Here is a 22,913-nt window from a genome sequence, read left to right on the forward strand (position 1 = left end):
GGTGTCTCCACAGTCCTCGTGCCCTCTGAGTTTTGGACAGCTGTAAAATGATTGGTTCACAAGCTCGTATTTAATACAAATAATGAAGGAGAACCAATTCTTTGAGAAAAGGGCTCACCGAATCCTCGCCTACTTTGTATATCTGTCTTTAAACATGTCTATGTAAAACTACATAACAATTATGCGTTTTTCTGTTGTACAGCTAAAAAAAACAAAACAAACAAAAAAAACACCCCCCCCCCTCAAAAAAAAAAAAAAAAAAAAAAAATCATAAAAAATTTGGCAGATTCACAAAGCTATACTCTACAACTTAGTGTATTTAATTATCAATATTTAATCATAATAATTTCATTTTTTAGATAATGACAGGTCAAATATTGACCAATGAACTTTGATAAAGAATTAACAAAATTTTCAAAGCCATATCGCACAGAAAAAACAGAACACAGAATGAAAAAAGACAGAAGACAGATGGACAGACCAACAGAGAAAGCTGGTTTAAAAAAACAATGAAGCTAGTCTATCGACTTAGTAACGAGTGAAAGGGGTTGCGTCGGGGTGGAGCTGGGCAGCAGAGAGTGGGAATGACACGCCGATGTGGGCCTGGAGGAGGCGGAGCCTGTGGGTCGGGACGACGACACATCTGAGGGGTCCAAAGAGCCGTTGTGTGCCGAGCCGGACGTTTTGCCCGCCCCGGAGTTGTCCAACAGAGCTAAGGGTGGAGGCGGAGCCATGGAGAGGTGTTGGTGTTGGGACGACGAGAGCAGGGGGGGCGGTTTCATAGTCAGTGAGAGAGGTTGCATTTGTTCAGTCTGTGGTTTGGACTCTTTCGAGGACGGGGAGGGAGAGACCATGGAAGGGGAGGATGGGGGGGACTCTAGTAAGCTTCCGTCCGAAGAAGGAGGACTGGCACAGCTGCCTTCACCTTGAATGTAGCGAATGCACTTCTTTTTTCTCCTAAAAAAAAAAAAGAAAAAGAAGGGGGACATGTTGAAGCTCTTGGTCCGAACACCAGAGTGAATCACACAGAGCCGTAACGTCCATTTAAATGCACATATCTTAAAGTCGGGACACCCATGCTGATCTCATTAGCAACTTTTGACGGACCCACTTTGAGACTCTGCATGAAAATGGACGCTAGAGCTGGACGAGATTAGCCGTCTCGCTCTCACATGGTGTCACACGATTACATGCAGAGAGGACAGGACAGTGGGAGGACGAGAGGAAGATGAAGAGATGGAATGAGGAAGGAGGATGATGAAAGAGGTGAGGCCTACATCTCTCTTTGTTTTCTTTCGGCGGCACAACGCAACTCCAAACAAAAGAACTCCACCCCGGTTTCGCAAACCGCGAGGGGATCCATCCGGTTTACACATCAGCTTGAATTATTACACTCCTCTTTCTCCCTTCTTTTTTCCTGTCTTTTTCCGTGCATTCCTTCAGGGGAAGTTCAGATGGTGGGGTAAGAGGTTATAGAGGAAGCGCTACTCTCAGCTTGCCCCTAAGACATGTGTGTGAGCGCTCTGCACAGAGGTCGTGGTGCCATGTTTGCATTTCTGCTCGGGTCAGGACCCTCTCTCGTCTGCTACGCCTACGGCCAGCCATTCCAGCCAGCCATATCTCACCAGCGCCAAGCCAGCGCGCCGTGAGGTAGGGGTAGAGAGAGAGAGAGAGACGAGAAGTGATAGGGTGAGAGAAAGCGAGAGAAACGGAGAGAGCGGGAAAACCTCAGTGTACCTTGCCCTACCTGACCTGACCAACCCCCCTTCCTCCCCAAAAACTCTCTTTATCCTGCCTAAAGGGCGAGCTCAGTGATGCAGCCGAGGCTAACTCCAAAAGAGAAAAGAAAGAGCAACAAATACAGAGAGTAAAATAAAAGGGAATCAAATCAAAGACAGGGGGAGCCAGAGAGTTGCGGGAGAACCGGGTTCAATTAACCAACTTCTTTGTGGTTTCGTCATGAAAATAACAGCCAGGTAAGGATTGTTTCTCAAGTCATACCCCTGCCTGCTCTTATGCGTGTTGGTTTCAGACGAAAGTGCGAAAAAGACACTGAGAGGGATAGATACACACTATGATGAAGAAAAATGACAAAAAGGGGACGATTTTGGGGGCGGAAATCTTGTCACGGCCACTTAAACCCACTTGGTGTACAGTGGGCATGCACGACATGCAGCTGGAGGGATCTGCTCAGAAAAGACTTAATACAGAGAAGACATGGCACTTCAGGGTCAAAGATGGATGAATAGAGACAGAGATGTGTTTGTTTGATCCATCTGCTACTCTACCATGGCTGTACGGCTACAAAACGCCTTTCGCACGGAGGCCGGTCGTGAATTTAGGAACGGTTCAGGTCTGTCAATGTGCTAACTGCCTGTCAAACAGCGGCAAATAAGCTAATATCCATTTTTTAAGGGCCATATTGATTCTAAGTATCTCCCTGTGTTCCTTATTGATTTATAGGTCTCTGAGGGAATTTCTCCAGATACATCTTTCAGGAAACAGAGCTGAGTGGGGTCTTTTAACCTTACAGCTCCCTAAATCAAGACGCAATTACCAGCGTTTCTCTCAACACAGCCCAAAAATGCACAGGCTGTTCCTCTGAATAACAAGCGGTGCTGATGAGCGGCACTTCCCCTCAAAAAATACAACAGTTTCTGGCTAGCAGGATAGTTTTTGGAATTGAAAAATATTGAGTGGTTTCAACTGAAAAGTATGAACAACAACAGCGCATCTGCCAACATTTAACTCAATTATTATCATTGTTTTATATACACTCCAATTCAAACGTTTGGGGTCAGTAAGATTCTCACCAAACTTGGCCTAGAGAGAGTGGGTTTTGGAGAATCTAAACTAGAAAGGATTATGAAGGACAAGTAGAAAACGGAGAGTGGAGTATCACAACAGCACAACTTCTGATGTCCACGATGAGGGAAGGGTGAAAAGGAAAGAGTGCACAAGCATGACACAGAAAAGGGTATTACTTAGCAGAAACAAATACCTACCATCAACATATTCCCAATTCAAAGACTGCTTGTATTAGAACAGAAAGACAAGAGGTTGGGACTGAATAAAGGGTTATAAGAGAGGAGTGGAGAAGGAAGAAGAAGAAGAAGGGGAGGAAAAAAAAAGAGAGAGGGGGGATGAGATGGCATCACCCCAACCCTGCCCTCCACAAAACAAGTGGCTACATCACACAGTTCAGAAGTGACCGGGCAGAACAGTACAAAACAGTAGATTAGTTCCTTGGGCAGAAAAAACGGCAACAATTAAGTTTACTAATATAAAAATACTCTAAATAAAAGTTTTTGCTTGACTTGAAATTTGGACCACAATGCTTTTGTAATTATTTTTGTTTCGTCTTTTTCTGCCCGAGGATTTCAGTTCATCTGAAGTTCTTCTAGAGTAAGAAAAGGACAGAAGCAAGTAAGAAAGAAGTCTTTGTAAACATACAAACTGAAACAAGGCCTCGGAGATTGAAGTAGGAAAACATAATCCATGGGAAAAAAAGTGGTGAGAGAAGAAAAGCTGATTTTTTGTCATCTTAAAATCATCATCATCGTAATTTAGACGTTCTCCCCAATAGTGAGGCTGGGAATATACCTGCAGGGTTTGCACCATAAACCCAGCTGGTCAAGCCCGAACAAGGCACGACACTTCTTAGGGGTATTTGCATCTGTTATCCATAGAGGAACATAAAAACACAACAAAGAAAGAAAGAAAAAAAAAAAGCACATGTCATTGGACACAAAAAGGCATGGAGCTAGAGCAAATGATTCAGCTGTGGACATTGGTACCGTGCCATCCCAAAAACTTACCATGACCAGCCCATCTCAACCCACTGGCCACAGCCCTACCCCTTAACAGAGGGAAATAAACCCCGCCTTGTTATTTAACCCCGCCTCTTTTCCATTTAAAAAAAGGAGTACTCCTTTTTCACACACTCACACAAAAACAAACACACAAACAGCCATTTCACCCCACCTAGAGGAAAAAAACCAACCCCATCTCCCAGATTTGCAGAAGCTGATTGGCAGAGGAAGTGGCGTGGAGAAAATGCGAGGTTGAGAGAGCCAGAAAAGTGGGAGGAGGTACCAACGAGAGAGTTCCCCAGCTGTCACCTGCTCTAGCACACCTGCCGGCACACCAGATACACACCTGCATGGGCCACACCAGTTATTCTGCTGGTCGAGCCCGAAGCGTGCGCGACACTTCTTTGGGGCGCTCAGATCTGACGTGACGAAGAAGGGAAGAGGAAGCCAGTGCAGAGGAGAGATGAAATAAGAAAACAGAGCGGAAAGAGAGATAAATTGAATCCAATGAGCTCTATAAAAGTCTTTGCACTACTATTTCCCCTATAGATAACTTTAAATAGTGGCAATCAAATGTGCAGTAATGCTTTTACAGACATATATGACCAGATTTTGTTAGTAATACAAATCATTTGAAATTAAAAATAAAACTGCAAGAAACAAATATGAAAGTAAATGAATGACAGAAATCAATAAATCAGCACACAATGCATGCCTTTCATAACCAAGGCTCTTTATGAAAAAATGCTCGTTTGTTAAAAGGTAAGCAGGGCGGGATGCAGCAGATATGGATACATGTCTGCCGTACATTATCTGGCTGTTCTAGACTAGAGGAGGTGATAGGGACAGGTTGTTGAGGTAGCAGTGGCAGGGAGGAGCTATAGGAGGGAGGCGGAGCATTAGTTTAAGCCAGGGAAACACTACAAAGCTGCTTCATAAACAGGCCTGGCCCACGTTCATCCACCTCGAACAGTCCACCTGAGCAACAGGGTAAAGGCTATGGGTAGACGAGTGTTTGAGGAGGGTGAAGGCAGGCCGTAAGCAGGGCAGATCAAGAGGAGACAGGGCAGAACCCGCACTCATGCTGGGGGCGTGGAGGGCAGCTACTGAAGGCAGTAGATTAAGGAGGTTTACCCTGATAACAACATCTCTGGTTATTCTTAGCATAAAGAGGTCTTTCTTATAAACATACTGCAGCTGCATGCTTAGAGTTTACCAAATGTGGGAATTTTTTTTTTACATAATAATACATGACTTTTAACATAGAAGCATCTTTTGATGAAATTATGTGTATAATGAAAAATGGAGCAAAGGAAACAACTGAAAAGGAGCAAAATAAAGTAAAGCAATGTATTCTTCAAGAGAATTACAGAGCTTAGCAAATGAATAAATATATATATATATATATATATATAAAGCAAATATGAACATGTAGCATTATTCATTAAAGAAAGTTCATTAAATATTTGATATACTGCACAAGCACAAATAAATAAATACATAAAGAACCAAAAAAAGGGGAAAAAGCAAGTTAGTAATTTAAGACTCAAAATGACATTAGCACCTGTAATCGGAGGGAGTGAAAGGCAAGGGTTTGGAAAATATTCTCTGTGTTCTGGAAAAAAAAAGAACAAGATACAGAGGCCTTCAAAAGGTGTCCATGATGAAGAGAGACCGCAAATACATTCTTCCTGGACAATAATCAGCATCATAAAGAAGAACGGTCAAGTGAATCATATCAATGTAATCAGCAAACCTCCTTAATTGAAAGATGTGGGTTTTAAAAAACATTTTTTTTTTTTTTTTTATATTATTACTATATAAACACTTATATAAAAAAGCATGCAGCAAGCACAGTCCAAAGTTACGACCACATAACCACATAAGCAAAGTGACAAGCATAGGCGGCACATTCGGAGGCTGGCACTCAGTCACAAGGGTGATCAACTCTCACACTCTCAAAACATACATATCACAGTACGATAAATGCTGGAGGGGGGCTGGGCAAGGGTGGTGAGAGGGGAGGTGGGGGGGTCATGCATATTCAATGTTATTAATGCTCAACATGGGGTAAGGGGAGGGGAGGGGGATAACAAGCAGTCTATCGTGTAAATATTGCATTGGGTAGCATAGCTATATACAAAATGAGGCAGGCACAAAAAAAAGAGATGAGAAAAAAAGGCTGGACTTTCATCTTTGAGATGTCACACTTGTGACAGATGATGGGTCTGCTTTAATATGAGAGATAATTGCAGCTCACTTACCATTGCCCTCTCCTGCCTGCTTTTCCCTTTTTCTCTTCTTCTTTTTCCCCTGATAGTTACCCGCCAGAAAAAGAGAAATAGACAGGAACCTTAGTTATTATATTGCAGAAAAGACCGAGACATGAAATGAACAAGAGAGGCCAATGTTTTCACTGATTTATTTATTCATGTAAAAGCCTGAAGGTTTGAACTGCCACTGCAGGACAGAACAGAACTTTCCCTATCTTTCCCCTCGTCCTATTTCTCTCCTTTTGTTTATTCCTTGTTGTCTCGCTGCTGCTTAGTTTTCCTTTCATTGTGAAACGATTGGAATCTCTTGAGGTTTCTTTGAGCGAATCAGTTTACTGGAGGGGAAGAGCAGAAGCGAGAGAACTTTCGTTGCGTTTGTCCTCCTCGAAAAACGAGGTTCTGTCGGACGTGTCCATGACCACTGATTTCGTTGAGGCTGAGGTCAGGCTCCGGCAGAAAGATTATCTTGCTCCGGTTGAGGAACTTTGACTAGGAGAGTCAAGATACGTGGTCAGACTCCAAGGGGAGCTGACAGGCTGGGCGGTGGGGCCGTTTGTCAGGGCGCGAAACTCCAGCGGAACTGTAAACGGTGCGCTCGTTCCCCATTTCTGGCAGCGGAGAGAGATGTCCTCTTTCATCATAGCTGCGAGGCGTTTAGGCCCTGTGGTTATTTAATTACTCTGATCTCAGCTCGCCTTTCTCTTTTTAGGTGAACCAGTGGAATACTAATGAAAGCAGAGGAAAATCGTACAGCACACGGGGAAAAAAAACAGAACTGACTGCACCAAGGAAAAGAACATGTACAGCAAATAGATCTAGAATAAATCGAAATACTTCCAGCTTGGCTAAGCTGATTTGTTTTGCTGGTCTTAAAATGGTTTTGAGCAACTAAACCAGCTTAGACCAGCCAACTCCCTAAGTTAGAGCTGTTTTTGTGAGTGCTGAGTGCTTTAGTTTCCTCCAGAGGCTGTTGGATGTTTGTCATATGATTTGTAAAATACACATCTAGATGGCTTTAAACTGCTGTGTGACGCCTGGGGAAGGAATAAAGACTGTTACTTGTTGAAAACTTAAAAACTTACATAGTTGTCTCGTGCCGACCAGCCGGGGTACAGCTGCATGTGAAGCTGTCGTTCTTTCCTGGCTAACTCGTAGTATTTGGCCTGCTCCTCTCGAGACAGAGCGTGCCACTGCGCATAGAGAAACACACACACACACATCCATCAAAACTGCAGCCATCACACTCCGAGAGAAAGAAACCACTGATATTTTAGGCTCAAACAACACGGAAGTGTTTCCATGAGCGGTCCAACCACCGTGATTAAACTTTCCCCTTCCCATAGTGTTGTACTTTTACTCAATAGCAACATTGAGCAAGATTACAATTATACAGAAATAGAAAAGTGAATAAGCAGTGTTTTTCCACCACCGACAACACTGCAATCTGTGGTCTTAGTAGTTGAGACAGTCTGCTGCCACTTCGCATAATGCTTTGGCCTTTTTGGATGTGTGTGACGCTCACCCTTCGGCCTAGGATCTGGTTGATAGCTGCGCTCTCTTTCAGTGTGCACTCTGCCACCACTTTGGCTCTCATTTCCTTCATGTAAAGCATGAACGCGTTCAGAGGTTTCTTTATGTGTGGCTGCTTCTTCTTTTCCTCCTCCTTTTTCGCATCCTGATGTTTCCTGCGAATGGAAGGGAGGAGATGTTAGCGTATGCATACCAACTTTATTAATTAGCAGAAAATCGAAAAGTGAACTTACGAGCTGTTGAGGGATCCGATGTCACTGTGAGAGGACTCCTGCTTGACGTTGGGTGTGACGATGGCTGGGTGGGGGATCCCTGTGGTGTGCAAACTGTGGTGGGGGGGCACCATGTGAGGAGGGAACCTGGAGGAGAGAAGACTGTGTAAATCGTCAGAGTGGACACGGGTGAAATGATGGATGGACACACACATTCACAGAGCAAAGCACTGACAATGAGCTAAAGACTTTACACATTACAGAAGCTATAAACACAAAGCAACAGTAACCTAATACATCTGTTATGTGGGAGAAGGGAAGTGACACTAATTGACAAATCCAAGATCCAGAACTCTCGCAACATTAAACTTTTGTTTGGGGATTTTAGATTTTAGTTTCAAAATGCATTTTGAAATTATACGAAATAGCAAGAGTGGCTTGTTTGGATCATAAAAGAGGGTCATGATTCAATTATTGGTTAATATCATGTAATTTTCCCCACCCACATACACATGTGCAAAACAGAAAAGTTCTTTCAAAGGTGGATAATGTGATTACATTTTGATTTGAAACATTGTTTTCTTCAGAATAATATGCACTGGTATTTTGTTCATAATAACAAATAATGACCAAAACATAAAAGGTCAAAAGTAAATAAGGCACTTTTTATGTTGTTTTTAACAACAACAACATTTGATAGAATCATAAAATGTGGACTATAATATTAGTTATAACCCACACAGCCTTTGTTAGGTCAACAAAACAGAAGGTATTTTGAAAAAAGATAAATTGATTGCAATTTATTTTTTTATTTTTTAAAAACTGATTTAAAGTAAGACTAAAAACATTTATAAAGTAAATAAAGTACTTTAACATTTAAAGGGATTTATACGTTAACCTTTTTTTCAATTTGATTGGATCATAAAAATGGGATATAATATCATTGGTTAAATATTGTTTTTCCCAACTCACATGGCCTTCTTTCCATCAGCAAAAAAATAGGTGGGTGGGTGGAAAAAGGACTTGAAATTATGATTATGAAATTATGATTTTTTTTTTCCTGTCAAATAATGAGTTCTGATTAATCACATTCCATAGACATGTATGAATCAAGTAAACGGTTTTTAAATCACTATTTAGGGTGGTCATTTTCTTCTCATTTATTTACCTTTTTTTTTTTTACATTATAAACTAAAATGTTCCCTGCCTGATTGAAGGACTTATCTATAATATCATCCCTCAAGCAATGTGTAAAGATCTGTAGGAAAGCAGAATAAATTCCTGAGCATACAAATGAACATATCTGTGCCCGTGTATGTGTGTGCGCAGCGCATCCTAGCTGTGCGTGGCCGTACACAAATCTGAGAGAAAGAAAGGAGGATGATGAAAAAAAGAGAAGGAATAATTCTTTTTTTTTCAAACAGCTCATTATCTGCTTGAGTGTGGCTATATGGCTTGGAGCCAGAATATAATGATGAGCGTAAACTCACAAGGAACAACTAGTTTCTGTTGAAGGTTCTCTCTGGGGACTGTTTCCCCCCAATCTCTCTTCTCCTATTCTCTCTTCCCTTCATCCCTGACAGATGTGTGTTTGTGCCATGTCATCCGGGCTGCCCGTCCGCTTCTACTGAGCGGGGACCAGCGTTGTGGCTGCAGTGCCGTGATCATTAGCCCCCACCTTTTTTCTTTCTCTTTCTGTCCTTGCATACTTGTTAAAATTTCCTCTGTTCCACCGTCCAATTTTTTCCCTCCTTTTCCTCATGACTGTCCCATCAGCGCCGCCCCCACCCGTGCCGCTGTTGCCATAGCGAGGCCCAGGTTATGGTTTAAACATGACGGCCATCCCTTTGAAGCGCAGGGCATCATTCCGCTCATCAGCACGCAGCGGAGTCTGCCACCAATTTAGCCCCGCTGAGGGAAGAGCGAGACAGAGAGGTGTGCCGAGAAGGGCCCCTGCAGGGTCCAATGTCTCAATCTTCTTCCACACCAGCCGAGTGTCAGTGAGTGCCATTTAATTGCCAATCGGAGCGATGGCCTCGGCGCCTGTTTAATGTATAATGACCCCGCCGGTGCGCTCTGTCTGTCATTCGTTTTCTCTTCCTCTGCGGAAAAAGAAGGGATTGGAGCGGAGGTGTGGATGAAGGAACATATCAAAGGGCAGGCACGGGCAGGGGCCGAGGGGCCTACACTTCCTCCCTCTGTCACCCGGGACGGCCGATACACCTGTATGACTCCAACCCCATTATCAAAATAATGTAGCTCATTTGCCGGATCCGAGTCCGCACTGTTCGTGCTCTGAAATGTATTTTTTAGGAGGCTGAAGAGGTACCTGGGTGAAAAGCAGATCGCTACATGAAGCTCAGTGTGCTAACTGCATAATAAATGGCAGCAGATAGGGCCATCAGAATCTCTCTGAGCCGAAGACAGGCACCAGAGAGAAACCTATGGGCTTCTCTTAATCCTGAGGCCTTCTGGAGTTGCTGTCCATTGACAGAGGAAGAAGACAAAGCAAGATTTCCCCCCCTCTCTCTCTATCTCTTGCCCTCTTTATTCACAGAAAAACCATAAACACAATTAATGAAACCTTTTCCTGCTGCTCATTATTTTGCGCAGGAGGCTGGTGACAGCGGACGCCGCCGGTTTTGACACAAACATGCTAAAGCACCTTCCCTCCACAGAGACACAAGACCACCACTTATTAATCTATGCTAATTCAATTACAGATTATCAAAACGCATTAGCTCTTCCCCAGCACATCACCAATCCCCCTAGCCCCCATTCAGAAGATTCAATTAGCCTGCACTGGAAATAGGATGATCACAATATAAAGGCCTCATTAGAACAGAATCAGCTGTCACTTAAGTGAAGGTCCAGTGTCTAAGCAGAGGCTGCAGACCTGCACAGGCGCCTGATGGCGGAGCAGGCAGAATAGGCTCATTCCAGGCCTTGGCAGGGTACAAACGACTTCTCTATGGAGCCGAGACCTCAAAACACACACAGGGTGAAAGCTGTTGGTGTCAAATGTTTGAGGCCTCGGTTTCAAAGCCAGCTGTTAATAAAAATGGATCTTTAAGAGTCAGGACCAGCTGCAAAGACCCTGTGCTCATAAGCAGAGCAGCTGCCAATGCACTCAGATCATCACTGTGGAGCTAAATATTGTGTTTCAGAGCTATTATGTTTGGCCTGACCACTTTAAACTGTGTGAAGATGATGAAAATATACTAGATGCAATTGAGAGATAGGGCCTCAATTCAATCACGCAAGCAGAATGAATGTACATTTTTTTTTTAAAACATTCTTACATAAATCTTTTTCAAAGATAATTTTGATCAACATTAAATATACTTTGTAAAGTAAAATGTACATTTACTACATAAACGTACCGCATTAATGATCCATATGTTTTGCGAATCATTTAGTTTCTAATTGTTTCCAGTGATGGGGAAAGTTACTTTTTAAAGTAATGCATTACAATATTGCATTACTCCCTAAAAAAGTAACTAATTACGTTACTTAGTTACTTTTTATGAAAACCTTTTTTCTCACCTGGGCTGGGCTTGCTTGTTTGTTTTTTTAATAATAACAGAAACATTCTATTTTTGGCAAATGTTAAGGCCCTTTCACACCAAAAGTGAAATGAATAAGCCTCAGGCTGAAGGAATTATTAATCATATATTAATCATATTTACGCCTGTACAGTAGAGGGCGCAGCTCAAACAAGCCTTATAGCTGTGCTGCCATTCTGGATTAAAGAAGAATAGGAAACAGGAGAAGGAAGTTCAACATTCTTGCTTATTGGTATGATTGAATTAGATCATTGAAGGTCAGCAGCAAAGACAATGGTTAATAAAGTGAGATTAAATACATGAAGTATATTTGTGTAATTTAATATAGTTAAATATTACAGGTTTGCAAAAAATTCAGAGATCGCATTTCACTGTTTTTATTCATTTTGAGGAACTGTTCGCATTTAGTCTAGAATTACAATAACCGTCATGTTTACACACAGCACACACAACACCTCTGCACTTGATATGTACTTGATAAATATGTTTTTTTTACTAGTTACTTGAAAAAGTAATCCGATTACAATACTCAAGTTACTTGTAATGCGTTAACACCAACACTGTTTGTTTCATGAATGACTTGTTTACGTACATTCAATGTTTTAATACAACCATTTTCACAAGATTGATTTTACACAAAATTTCACAAATTTTACACAAATTCGTTCTGATTGCATTTTATGAATGAGGCCCAAAGTTTGTGTATGCTAAATGTGCTGCACAGAAATATGGTAGAGGACATTTCTGTGAGCTCTGGAGTACGTCCGCCAAGGCTTTTCTCCCCTCAAACATGCTCAAACCAAGGCCAGTGCACAAACCTATCCCTGTTCCTCCCTCCTTCTCTTGCTTCCCTGCTCACATTTATCAATCAACGTCCTATGGTCTAAGCTCACCAGGCCTCCAGAGCTGCTTTTCCAATCACACTGCAATTAAACAGGAGTTTGTCCCTGTCTGGAGACACAGGCTGGGCTTGAGTTGGTCTCCATTTCTCGAAACTATAAACCAGATGTGTCTCTGTGCCTCTCTGGCTAGTCTCACCACCATCATCATCATCTTCACATTCATCATCATTGTGAAAAGAGTATCATATGCTTCAGATTAGGGGGAAAGGCTGAGTAAATGCAGAAGAAGGTGACCACCATATGATACTGTTTGCCTCTGTTGGATCTCACGTTTGTGATTGAATGACATAAAAGCAACAAAGCAAACAGAGATTTGTCATCTAAAGCAAACACCTCCCACTTCTCACATAACAGATGAGTAACAGTCACAAGGGAGCAATCGCTGTGACAGTTAAAACAAACATACGCTCACACACATATCCCACAATCCCCCCACACATTCAACCATTACTGCTCTCCTGGGGACGTTTGCGTCCAAACCGCCACTTGATCCAGACCCCAACGGGCCACACAAAGCTCTCGCTCAGAGTCCAATGACAGCCCCCTGAAATCTGCAGCACTTTTATGAAGAGATTCGTTTGCTTCTGTATGTAACAGTGGCTAAATGACGTGAAGACATTGACAGGCCTCTAGTTCTCTGCCATTCAGTCGGGGTAAACGTTCTTCAGGGTTCTCATTATAAAATGATAACAACAATTAATATTTTAAAACGTAGCGGATCGCATGGGACCGTCTTTTTGAACACTGAGGCGAGAGCTGTCTCTCCTTAAGGGAGAAGTTTGCAGGGGTTTGACACGCTCACAGAGCACGCTTGCATTCTCAGCGAGTCGGTCGTCCCAAGGCTCAACTCACCTTGACATGGACGCATTGACAGTGAGGGCAGTTGGGTAGGGGTGTCTGAAACCTCCCGTCGTGATTGGGTAAACTGGTTGACCTTGCCTAGGAAAAGAAGAAAGACAGAGAGGTAAAGGAAGGGATGAAAAAAAGCACTCTCTATGCAGGCGGCTTTATTCTCATTTGATCAGAACAAAAATCTAGGGGATTGCAGAGCGCAGATCAAAGGGAAGCAAACTCTGAACAATTTGAATGCCACAAATCTGATAGGAATGGCTAATTAAATTTCATAACCCTGCGCTTGGTGTCGATGGAGGCCCCTCTCCCTGAGCTGAAACTAGGTGTTTTGTTGTGCTAATTAAAGACGAAGCACCGGCCCCTTTAATGGAGCCATCACGCTAATTGAGGTCTACACATCCAAAGACAAACAATAATGAATGTAAATTTATACCAAAATAAAGTGCAGAGAATCAAAGGGCCGTGGCTGCGCTTGGGGCCTCTCTCGGTATTTAGATCGCGGTGAGAAAACATTAAATTAACAGAGCTTAATTTGTAGCCTTTTGTCATATTAACAAGTGTTGACAAGAGTTACCAGGGGAGAGCCCCCGTGTGGAATTGTGGGTAAAATACTGGCAATCACAGTTCATTACTCTAATTGGACAATACAGAGACATGCAAAATAGCATTTGCCACAAAGAGGCAATTTAGAGTTTAGGGGATGAAGAAAGCCATGGGTGCATTGCTGTGGGCCCCAGTGGTTGCTTTCTAGAATGTATAAACTGTACAGAGGTTACGAGTTAGCTTTTGCGCTAAACGATGGCCAAAGTTTCAAACTGCATCTTAAATACCTATAGGCACACAGCAAAGTGGACAGAGGCCTGGCGAATACAAAATACATGGTGCAACATATTTTAACAATGCTTAAAAGAAGTCTTATGCATGTCATATTTAGAGTGGAGCCAAAAGTCAGAGTTCACAATAAAAATCTGGGATCTGAGATTTAAAATCAAATTTAAAGAAACAAAAGATCAAAAAACTTACATGATTAAATATATTTTTTTACATTTTTGTATTAAAAATATGTATTAAATACATTTATTTTATTATAAAAAAGAAAGTATTTTGAAAAATAGAACAAATAAACTTTGATAAAATATTCAAATTGATATATATTAAACATATTAAATAAAAAATGTATTATATTATATTCAAAATGTATAAATTAAAAGTATTTTAGTGGTCTCAGACTTTTGGAAACCACTGTACATTATTTTATAACAGCACAAAAAATAAAAAAGAAGAGGAATGAAATTGGGCTGCTTACTGTGGTACTAACCATCCTAGCGGATGGGGAATCTGGCCTACAGTGCCAGGTGACAGGGGGTAGTAGGGGGATATATCTGGAGGATGTGGAGGCCTTGGGATTCCTGCAAGAGAAATATAATAAATGCAAAGAAAAGAATGAAAAGAGAGAGAGAGAGATGCGTGTGTGAACGGTGTGAAAATGTTTCTGCTCTTGTCCTGACATAGAAATTCCCCAATGAAGTTTAAGTGTTAAATTTATCCTTTGTGAGATACACAATTGAACAAAGTCAACATCAGAGGGAGGTGGGAGAGGGAGGAGGTTGAGCTCACATGCACAGCTCTAAATCACACGTTCTGATCAAAGCTTGTGGAGGCAGCCACGATGTTGTATGGCACACGGGGGAGAGGAGAAAAAATACAGAGCCCTGTCACATTTGTCTATCGAATCAGAGGATTAACAACGGGCGATAATTGAGGTTCACAAGTCAACAACGCAAACACCGTGGCACGTGTTAAGAGAGACTGACATAATAGCAGCGGATGTCTGTTAAAGTGCGGAAATATTGGTTTTAGAGTTTAACGGCCAATTAACTATATTATCAACATCACAGATGATGGGTTTAAAACGAAAAGAAAAGAAAAGTCCACAAAAAAAGCCTTCCAAACATCACCTGGTTTACGTTAGCAAGCTAGGTAACTTTGAATGACTTAATGTACTTCCCTCTAGTCTAATTGATGCTATTTTGCCTCAAAACCTACTAAATCTGGTTTCATAAAAACAAAAAAATAAAAATTCCACTCAATACTAGTGGCTAATGTTAGCTGTGCAGGAAGAGGAAAACAATGCCTCCACAGCACATTGGCACTGCGTACAGCGGTCTTAATACAATTTGCTAATTAATTAAACTCTAAACTCAATTAAGCGAGCCATTAAGCAGCACATTAAACAGTCTCTGAGTCTTTAAAGAGGCCCTTAGTGATAAGGTCTGTTATGAGAGCAGAAAAAGCCCTCTCAAAATCAACATGCAGGTTGTTGACAGCTTTGAAGAGCAGCTGTTCGACTGTATAGTGTTGCAGAGGAGCAAAAAAACTTTCTGTTTGATAATCTGATTTCAAAACATACCACCAAATGATATTATATCACGCTTGAACAGAAATCTTTTTGTTGCGAGATGAGAATCCTGACAGATGCAACATAAACCTTCAAATCGAGTTTCCTAGTAAACCTCCTGCTCATACAGTTTTCATCCTGGTTGGCAAATCTAGACTCCACAGTTGTCTGATTTATAAAGGGGGGGGGGGTAATTTTGTTTCTCAGAATCAGAACAAGTGTTGCTTTGGGATACCGCAGTTAAGTAACAGAGGTCCCTGACTACATCTCCCAGAAGTCAAGTGGCTCCACAGGCTTAACTGACCCAGGTCAACAGCTCCATCTCAACACGCACACAAAAGGAGGGGCGCAACCTTGGCCCTGTGCCATGAGGACTTCAAAACGCTCTGATGCATCTTGCCAGGTAGCTATGAATGCAGCAGTACAGACTAAGCAATCGGTGAGATCGTACAGTGTAACCGTGACAACGCCGTTAGTTAACCAGGCCTGAAGGTTAGCCTTGGGTTTCATCCTGCCTGTTCTGAAATTCATGAATGTAAAGGAAGATGTGCATGCTTATGTACCTGTTTTGGGGTCCACGTCTGCCTGTAGATGTGGAGGGGGGTTCCCAGGCGTGAAGTGCTCATTGCTGTAGGTGATCAGAGGTGTGAGCGGGTGCACATGGTGAGGGTGCTGTACCACAGGGACCTTATTAGACTGGCAAGAAAAAGAGAGGGAAGGGGGTGGGAAGAAAAAGAAGCAGCCGTCGTTAATACATGTTTGGGTTGGGGCAGAAACACACCAGCGCCTCTAATTCAACTACGCGTCCATCACAATCCGCAAGCCAATTCTCAGAACAGTGTGGTTTGTAATTAAACACAGTTTCTGAGGTGCAGAATATTGATTCAAACAGTCATTGGATACATAAAAGACACTGCCTGATTGCATTACGTGACCCAAAAAGCATCACGTTTACAATCGCAGAAACCACGTAATATACCAAATGACAGCCAATCTAAGCACACTCACACGCACACTCTCCCTCCTTTTTCTCTGGGTTCTCGTGCTCCCACCCCTTCCTCTTCCTTCAGGGTCTGGTTTTGGAAAAGGTTTGCATTATAAAAGATAGGAGAGGAGGGGTGGGGGTAAAGAGAGAAAATCCATTTCTGCATTTTGGTCAAATTGGTTTTAGCTATGTAATCTGCTCTTTGTGTTCTTAAGTGGCACAGGCCCCATTTTCAATTACCCAAGATTACAGCCGAGCAGAGGGGTGCTGAGGCATAGCCTGGCATTAGTGTATTCCCAGTACACGCGACCTAACCAGATTACTGCCGTGCTGTAGATTTGACGGGCCACACGTGAAAAGGGATTTGCTCTCGTAGACACTGTATAAAAACCGAGCTGACTGACAGGAAAACATCTAGCACCCTGAGTTGTTCGCATACATGTCCGCTCTGAGACGTCGGCTTGTCTGATTGACAGCTGTGCATGACCTGCAGCCAATTCGAGGGGACGGAAAGGGCACATGGGGGCCACTGTCTTTATTTAAAATGTTCAAAATTAAATCCAGCACTCGAGATGTTGTTAAAAAACAATGGCGCTGAACATCAGAATGTGTTTTGTAGAAGCAGAGGCAAGTCATCCTTTTGTCAAGACTAAAATATCTGAGCTTTCAAAACGAGAAGGACACCAGGGCTCAGGTCTAAGTTGAAGTGTCCATCCAGGGCTTCTAAACTGGGAGAAAGAGGCTCACAGAGAGGCCACTTTCAGCATTAGGGGCGTTTCGCTCTGCCATATTCCCAATGAAAGATTAATGAACTGAACAGAGCTGCTTGGGGAAAGAAAAGGGGCTCTGGGGACGTTTTCAGGGCCCCTGAGAGCAGAAAACAGCGCGGAGGCAGAAAGAGAAATGGGAAAAGGAAAGCGCGAGGCCACAGAGAGAAACGACGAGAGGAGAGATAACATATAAAAATACATTTAAAAAAAAAGAAAAGAAAGATCTGTCATCAGAAAAACAGACGAGGATGATGACAGCTGCCAAACACAGCTGACGAGTTTGTCATTAAGGGAACGTTGCCGCATACCCCTCCACCGCAAGCTACCCCCATAACCTCCCCCTCAGTAATGATGTGAAAGAATGTTGTCAATTCTCCCTGTGCTGAAAGGCTTTAGTAGCCATTTAAATGAGTTCTTTTGTCCGGAGCCTCTCCATTGAGGGACAGCTCCAAATGGCAGTCCACTGCGGCCACATTCACCAAGAGACAAGCCAAATGATTTACATCACAGTCACTAGGCCTAACAGAACCCCTTTCAAATGCCACACAGCCTCACGAATAATAGCTGGGCATCCCGTTTAACTGGCTTCTGGGGAGCGCAGCACGCTATCGCGGCTCGCTACAGTAGCGTTTCTGCCCGCTTCTCTACCTGAACGGATCAGCAAAACCCTGAGAATAAAAGAGGTAGATCGGAATAGCTGGAAATGCAAATTACTTTAGCTTGTACTATTCTCATTTTGAGAAAAGCGCCTGCTATATGACTAATAAAAAAAGTGGACATGTGTTTAGGCCTCATTTTAAAACACGCAAGAACTTTTCTGGTTGGATTATCTTTTCTTTTTTTCCCCATGATGCCTTCTGGACAAGACACCCAGCAGGACAAAAATAACACGGCACAATGGATAATCAGCATACAAAAACACATTCTTCAAACAGTTTCCCTTCTGAGTGCTATTCAAGTCCATTAAGTCTTCAGTCTTAAGAAAAGCTTCACAATAAATCTGGCTCTATTGACCCCATCGCTATTGTATGGTGGCTTTACCCAGTTCCTCCAGACATGGCTAATTGTCTCTAGCAACTCAGGGGAGTGAGGAAGACCACCTACGTACGCGCCCGTGCATACCAGCGGACAACCGCATACTGTCGGACGCTAACAATCGCAGAATACGCGTTATTTAAAACCCTACTTCTAAACAACTCATTGAGTTTGGAGACTGACACATGGAGGTCCAGCGAGACACACAATAAACCCACACAAGGAACACAAAGAAAATATGTGGGCGTCTTTTTTCCCTATTATGTGCAAAGAAAGCAGGCTACTTCCTGTTTAATCGTTTGCCAATACCTCCCACCACAACCATCATGAATAGATAGAAGAAAAAAGGCTAAAGGACTAATTCACATAACCAGGTAAATAATAATAATAAAGAAAACAAGATCTCTAGATGTGGCTATTTCCTGAGTAAATAAGCAAATTTGTAATAACAGAGATTTGCAGATGTGTTTAGACGAGGTGAATAAATAGAAAATGTGACAACAAATCTGTCAGCATAACTCATTGAGCTTGTGAGTAAATCTGTAGACATACGTACCCTCCTCCAAACCAATGAGATTGACAGTTTCTGCTTGGGGTCATGACCCCTAGTGGTGGTCTTACAAAAGCCTGGCCTGTTTTAATGGAGAGGCCTGTTTGTCTTAGAAGAGCATGTCACACTCATTTTGATGCAGCACCTATCAAATCCTGTCCTTCACTCTCTTTTCCTCTCTCGTTCACAAAGTAATGTGCAAGCACACACACCCTTTATGACATCTATAGATGTCTTCAGACAGTTTAGTTTTTGTTATTATGATTAAAAAATAACTTTTTAAACTCACTAAATACAGTCACTTAAGAGAAAGAATATCTCACACCCAACTCACACCTTTTAAGCAACAAGTTTTAATCCTTTTCTATGATTTTTAGTAAAAAAACATGGAATTAAATTTAATAATAATAGTTATTGTTATTAGTATATATAAAATATAATAATATTTATTATTATTTATATTGCGCCTTTCCCAAATAGGCCGCTTTACAGCATAAGACTTACAACAAAGCAAGAACATAAAATACTGGATAATAATTTTCTTAAATAATTTCATTTATTATTTTTTTAGACAATTAAATATTTAAGAGCAGAACATATATTTACTATATACCTTTACATAATAAATCAATTAAAATCATAATTTCATCATTTAAAAGTAATTAAGTAAATCTTACATCAGCAGAGTTGATGAGCCTAAAGGGAATTAAACAATATTGTGGAAGAGATACAAGGAGAAACAGAAAGAGAAAGAGAGAGGGCCGGACAGCAGCCGGAAAAAGCTGTTGGCGCTGCATTTCCGCTTGGTGGCACCTTGCAGAGCAATTTAAAGACAAAATGTGAAGGTGGCGACCTTGTGGCCCCTGAGGGCCCGAGCGCCTCTCTCCACTTTACGGCATGATATGATGAGTTGTCACTGGAGCTTGTGGGCTCTAATGAGCTGTAGTGGGGATGGAGGCGGGGAGGGGGGGCACACAGGGGGTGTGACATCCTCATGATGGATAGAGGGGCTCTCAGGCCTGCGAAATTCCAGAGCAAGCAAAAAAAGCTGCCAAGGACTTGAACTCGAGAAGCATACGTGCCAATGGCTCGCATCCAAGCACAGTGGACACAATGCAGAAAACATCCACGCTTGTTTACGTACGAGAATGTTGAAATGAGCAAGAAATAGATGCAGCCAAATGTGTGCTGTTTGGAAAAGAAAGCTCGAAAATGAGACAGAAGAACTTCAAAAGAATGTGGAACTATGATGATGTCACCGTCACTATAACAACCCGCATCCACCCACCGCTCACACACACACACATACACAAACAAAACAAATGACTCGCTACAACATCTACGAAAATATAAATAGCAACTTCCCTCCTCTGTTCTCAATACTGAGAAACATTTTTTTATTTCCTTCATTTAAAAATAAATTTGAGAAGGAAAAATCACAATTCAAATGTCTCAAGTGGTTAAAAAAATAAGAAAAAAGTTATATATTGCTTCCAAAGAAATTGAAAGCAACCCAAACTATTTATGCATTTTAAGCAATTTATAAACTTTACATTGAAAAAAAATTCTCAAAATTAAATGACAACATAACTAATTTTCCTACATGCAAATTTCAACTCTCCAACAGGCTAAAATTAAGCACAAGGACACTTATGGGGAATATTCATATAATGCATACATTATTACTTCACTTCCTTTGCAAACCCTCAACTTTAACTAGATGCATCATGCACATCTTCAAATGCCACGTTCATCAATCTCTCTCTTAGTTCTTCCTTATGAAACACACACACACACACACACACACACACACACACACACACACACACACACACACACACACACACACACACACACACACATATATCTTAAGCCTCTCTGAGGCAGATAAAATGACAGTGCATCCTTACTCAGTCTAACACAAGCAGAAAGAAGATTTTAAAAAGGCCATAGAAGTGTGAAAACAGCATGTGTAGTAGCGCTGAGCACTTACCCAGGCATTAAGACTGAATTGCCAGCAGCCAACCTGCTGTAGGAGAGACAGCCCAGAGGCCAGAGAGCCAGTCTTTCCTCCCCTCTCCTCCAGCCCCAGTGAAAGGCCTTCTCTCGGGTACATGAGCACCGCCGCGGCCCTCCCCTGTCCTCCACCTCTCACTCCCGCCAACGAATAAGAGTTTTTCTCCTTTCTTCCCTCTCTTCTTGTTCTTTTTCAACCTTAGCTTCTTTCCCAAAACTGCTATTGTGTTTGAGCGGGCGCATGTGTGTGTCCCTCACCAAAGGGTCGCACACACAGAAGTTCACGTGCACGCCATTGTTCGCTGGGCTTTTTTTTTTTTTTCCTTTTTGGAGTGGGTCTTTTGCGGATCACAGGGAGATCTGCGTCTTAGGACGTCCGGCAAGGCCTGTCCTCCGCCGGCGGATAATAACTCATCTCTCCTTCTCCGTGAGGTTTTCCTTCAGCGGTCAGTCGGTCCAGCTCAAAGTGATACGTTTTTTTTTTTTTTTTTTAAAGATGAAGAGAAATCTCACTTGCTAGTTATCAGAGCTGCAGAGATGTCTTCCCACAAGCAAAAGAAACATGAAAAAACACTAGGAAAAAAGACTTATTACTGTTGTGCATGTGTCTGTCCAAGTTTGTGTGTGTGTATATGTGTGTGTGTGTTTGTGTGGGTTCTGCAGTGCCTCCAGGATGCCCAAAGACGAACTAGCAGCTTGAAAAGCCTTGGCTACAACAAGGTAAAGCGAGAAAGGCAAGGGAAGGAGACAGAAAGAGAGAGAGCGAGAGAAAAGACAAGAGAAAACAACATCCACAAAGGGAGGGCAAGATCAGCAAAGTGTGGCAAGCAGTCACTTAGTTGTGTGATTCTGACAGTCCCCTCTCTAAGCCCACCATCCGGGGGAGGACGGAGGAAAAGGGGAGAAAGGTATTTGTCTGCGTTTTGACATGGACGTGACATCAATGTGGGGTCTTGTTTCTATTGTTTTATTCTCTTCTTCTGTTTTAAGGGGGATAAAGAAGATCTTACATTTAAAACTTCATGGCCTTGCCCTGACAAATCTACTAAGGCCTTTGGTGCATCCATAATTTCTCTGTTTTTTTATTTTACTTTGCTGTCTTGAAATAATTTTTCTAAAATCTAATAGGAAACAAATTCTTCACAAATAAAACATTCTTCACAAAAAACAAGGAAATGAAATAAGGAAATGGAAGATTGAATGCTTACTAATAACTAATTAAAAAGATCCCATCTGATCAAACTCAATGTTTTCCCCTTTGTTTGTTTTTTTTATATTTTATTTTAATTGTATTTTTTCCCCCACAAACATCCCACTATTTTAAAATATAAAAATGCACTGCCTCTACTCTAGAAACAGACTGACATTACTTACATTTTTTTTTTTTTGTACAATCTTATTTCTCGTTCACATTTAAAACAACATTTTCCCTCCATTTTTATGAAACTGAGGAAGTGCACATGCTGTTTTTCAGCGCTTAAATTTTCCCTCCCTCTCTCCTCACCGCTTTTCGGCTGCTGTCCTTTGGCCCTAAATGCCAAAACAAAACCCTGGGAATGTCCTCTACAAGACTCACACAAAAGCCAGCCTGACAAGTAAAAGAGCCCCGGCAACGTGGCAGCTAATTGCCTCCCCTCCCTCTATTCAGCCGGGCCGCCACGCTCCCACGGCCCCCCTCTGTCACACGTGCAATTTCTTAAGTAAACTAGCAGTTCGGCCGCCGCTGACCGACAGCCTGCAAACACCCGCCACAATGGCGACAAACCCAAACGCAGACATAAAAGATCAACAACTATGTTTAGAGACAAAATTTACAGTCATTCTCACAATCTGTAAAAGAGAGAAAATATAGAGGAGAAAAATATATAATTGAATAAATTTAATTGTATTAGGAACATTCAGTAAAAATAATTTCCACTGATTCAACAAGACAAAATCTTATTTTAAATAGACTTCTGCACATGAGCTGTAAATTTATTTTAATGTCATGGCAAATAAATTAAATGATCAAT

General features: G+C 41.9%; 1 protein-coding gene across 13 annotated transcripts in view; it reads right to left on the minus strand.

The window, feature by feature from the left end:
- Positions 1-232: 232 nt before the first annotated feature.
- Positions 233-22,913, minus strand: part of tcf7l2 (transcription factor 7 like 2) — an 86,972-nt gene continuing 64,291 nt past the window's right edge. For 2 of the 13 annotated variants that reach the window (XM_067369712.1, XM_067369708.1), the window contains 10 exons: positions 16,109-16,241; positions 14,454-14,556; positions 13,148-13,234; positions 7,849-7,974; positions 7,608-7,770; positions 7,168-7,275; positions 6,077-6,125; positions 5,377-5,427; positions 4,159-4,231; positions 233-957 (listed from right to left, as the gene is read on the minus strand). In XM_067369712.1, coding sequence (XP_067225813.1) covers positions 516-957; positions 4,159-4,231; positions 5,377-5,427; positions 6,077-6,125; positions 7,168-7,275; positions 7,608-7,770; positions 7,849-7,974; positions 13,148-13,234; positions 14,454-14,556; positions 16,109-16,241 — 1,335 coding nt within the window. In that variant the 3' untranslated portion in view covers positions 233-515. Of the gene's footprint in view, positions 958-990; positions 3,067-3,603; positions 3,677-4,158; positions 4,232-5,376; positions 5,428-6,076; positions 6,140-7,166; positions 7,276-7,607; positions 7,771-7,848; positions 7,990-13,147; positions 13,235-14,453; positions 14,557-16,108; positions 16,242-20,878; positions 22,902-22,913 lie in introns of those variants that run through there. The other 11 variants (XM_067369709.1, XM_067369703.1, XM_067369715.1 and 8 more) reach the window with 10 other exon arrangements.

The sequence above is a fragment of the Chanodichthys erythropterus genome, chromosome 19 (assembly GCF_024489055.1).
Source record: "Chanodichthys erythropterus isolate Z2021 chromosome 19, ASM2448905v1, whole genome shotgun sequence".
Classification (NCBI taxonomy): domain Eukaryota; kingdom Metazoa; phylum Chordata; class Actinopteri; order Cypriniformes; family Xenocyprididae; genus Chanodichthys; species Chanodichthys erythropterus.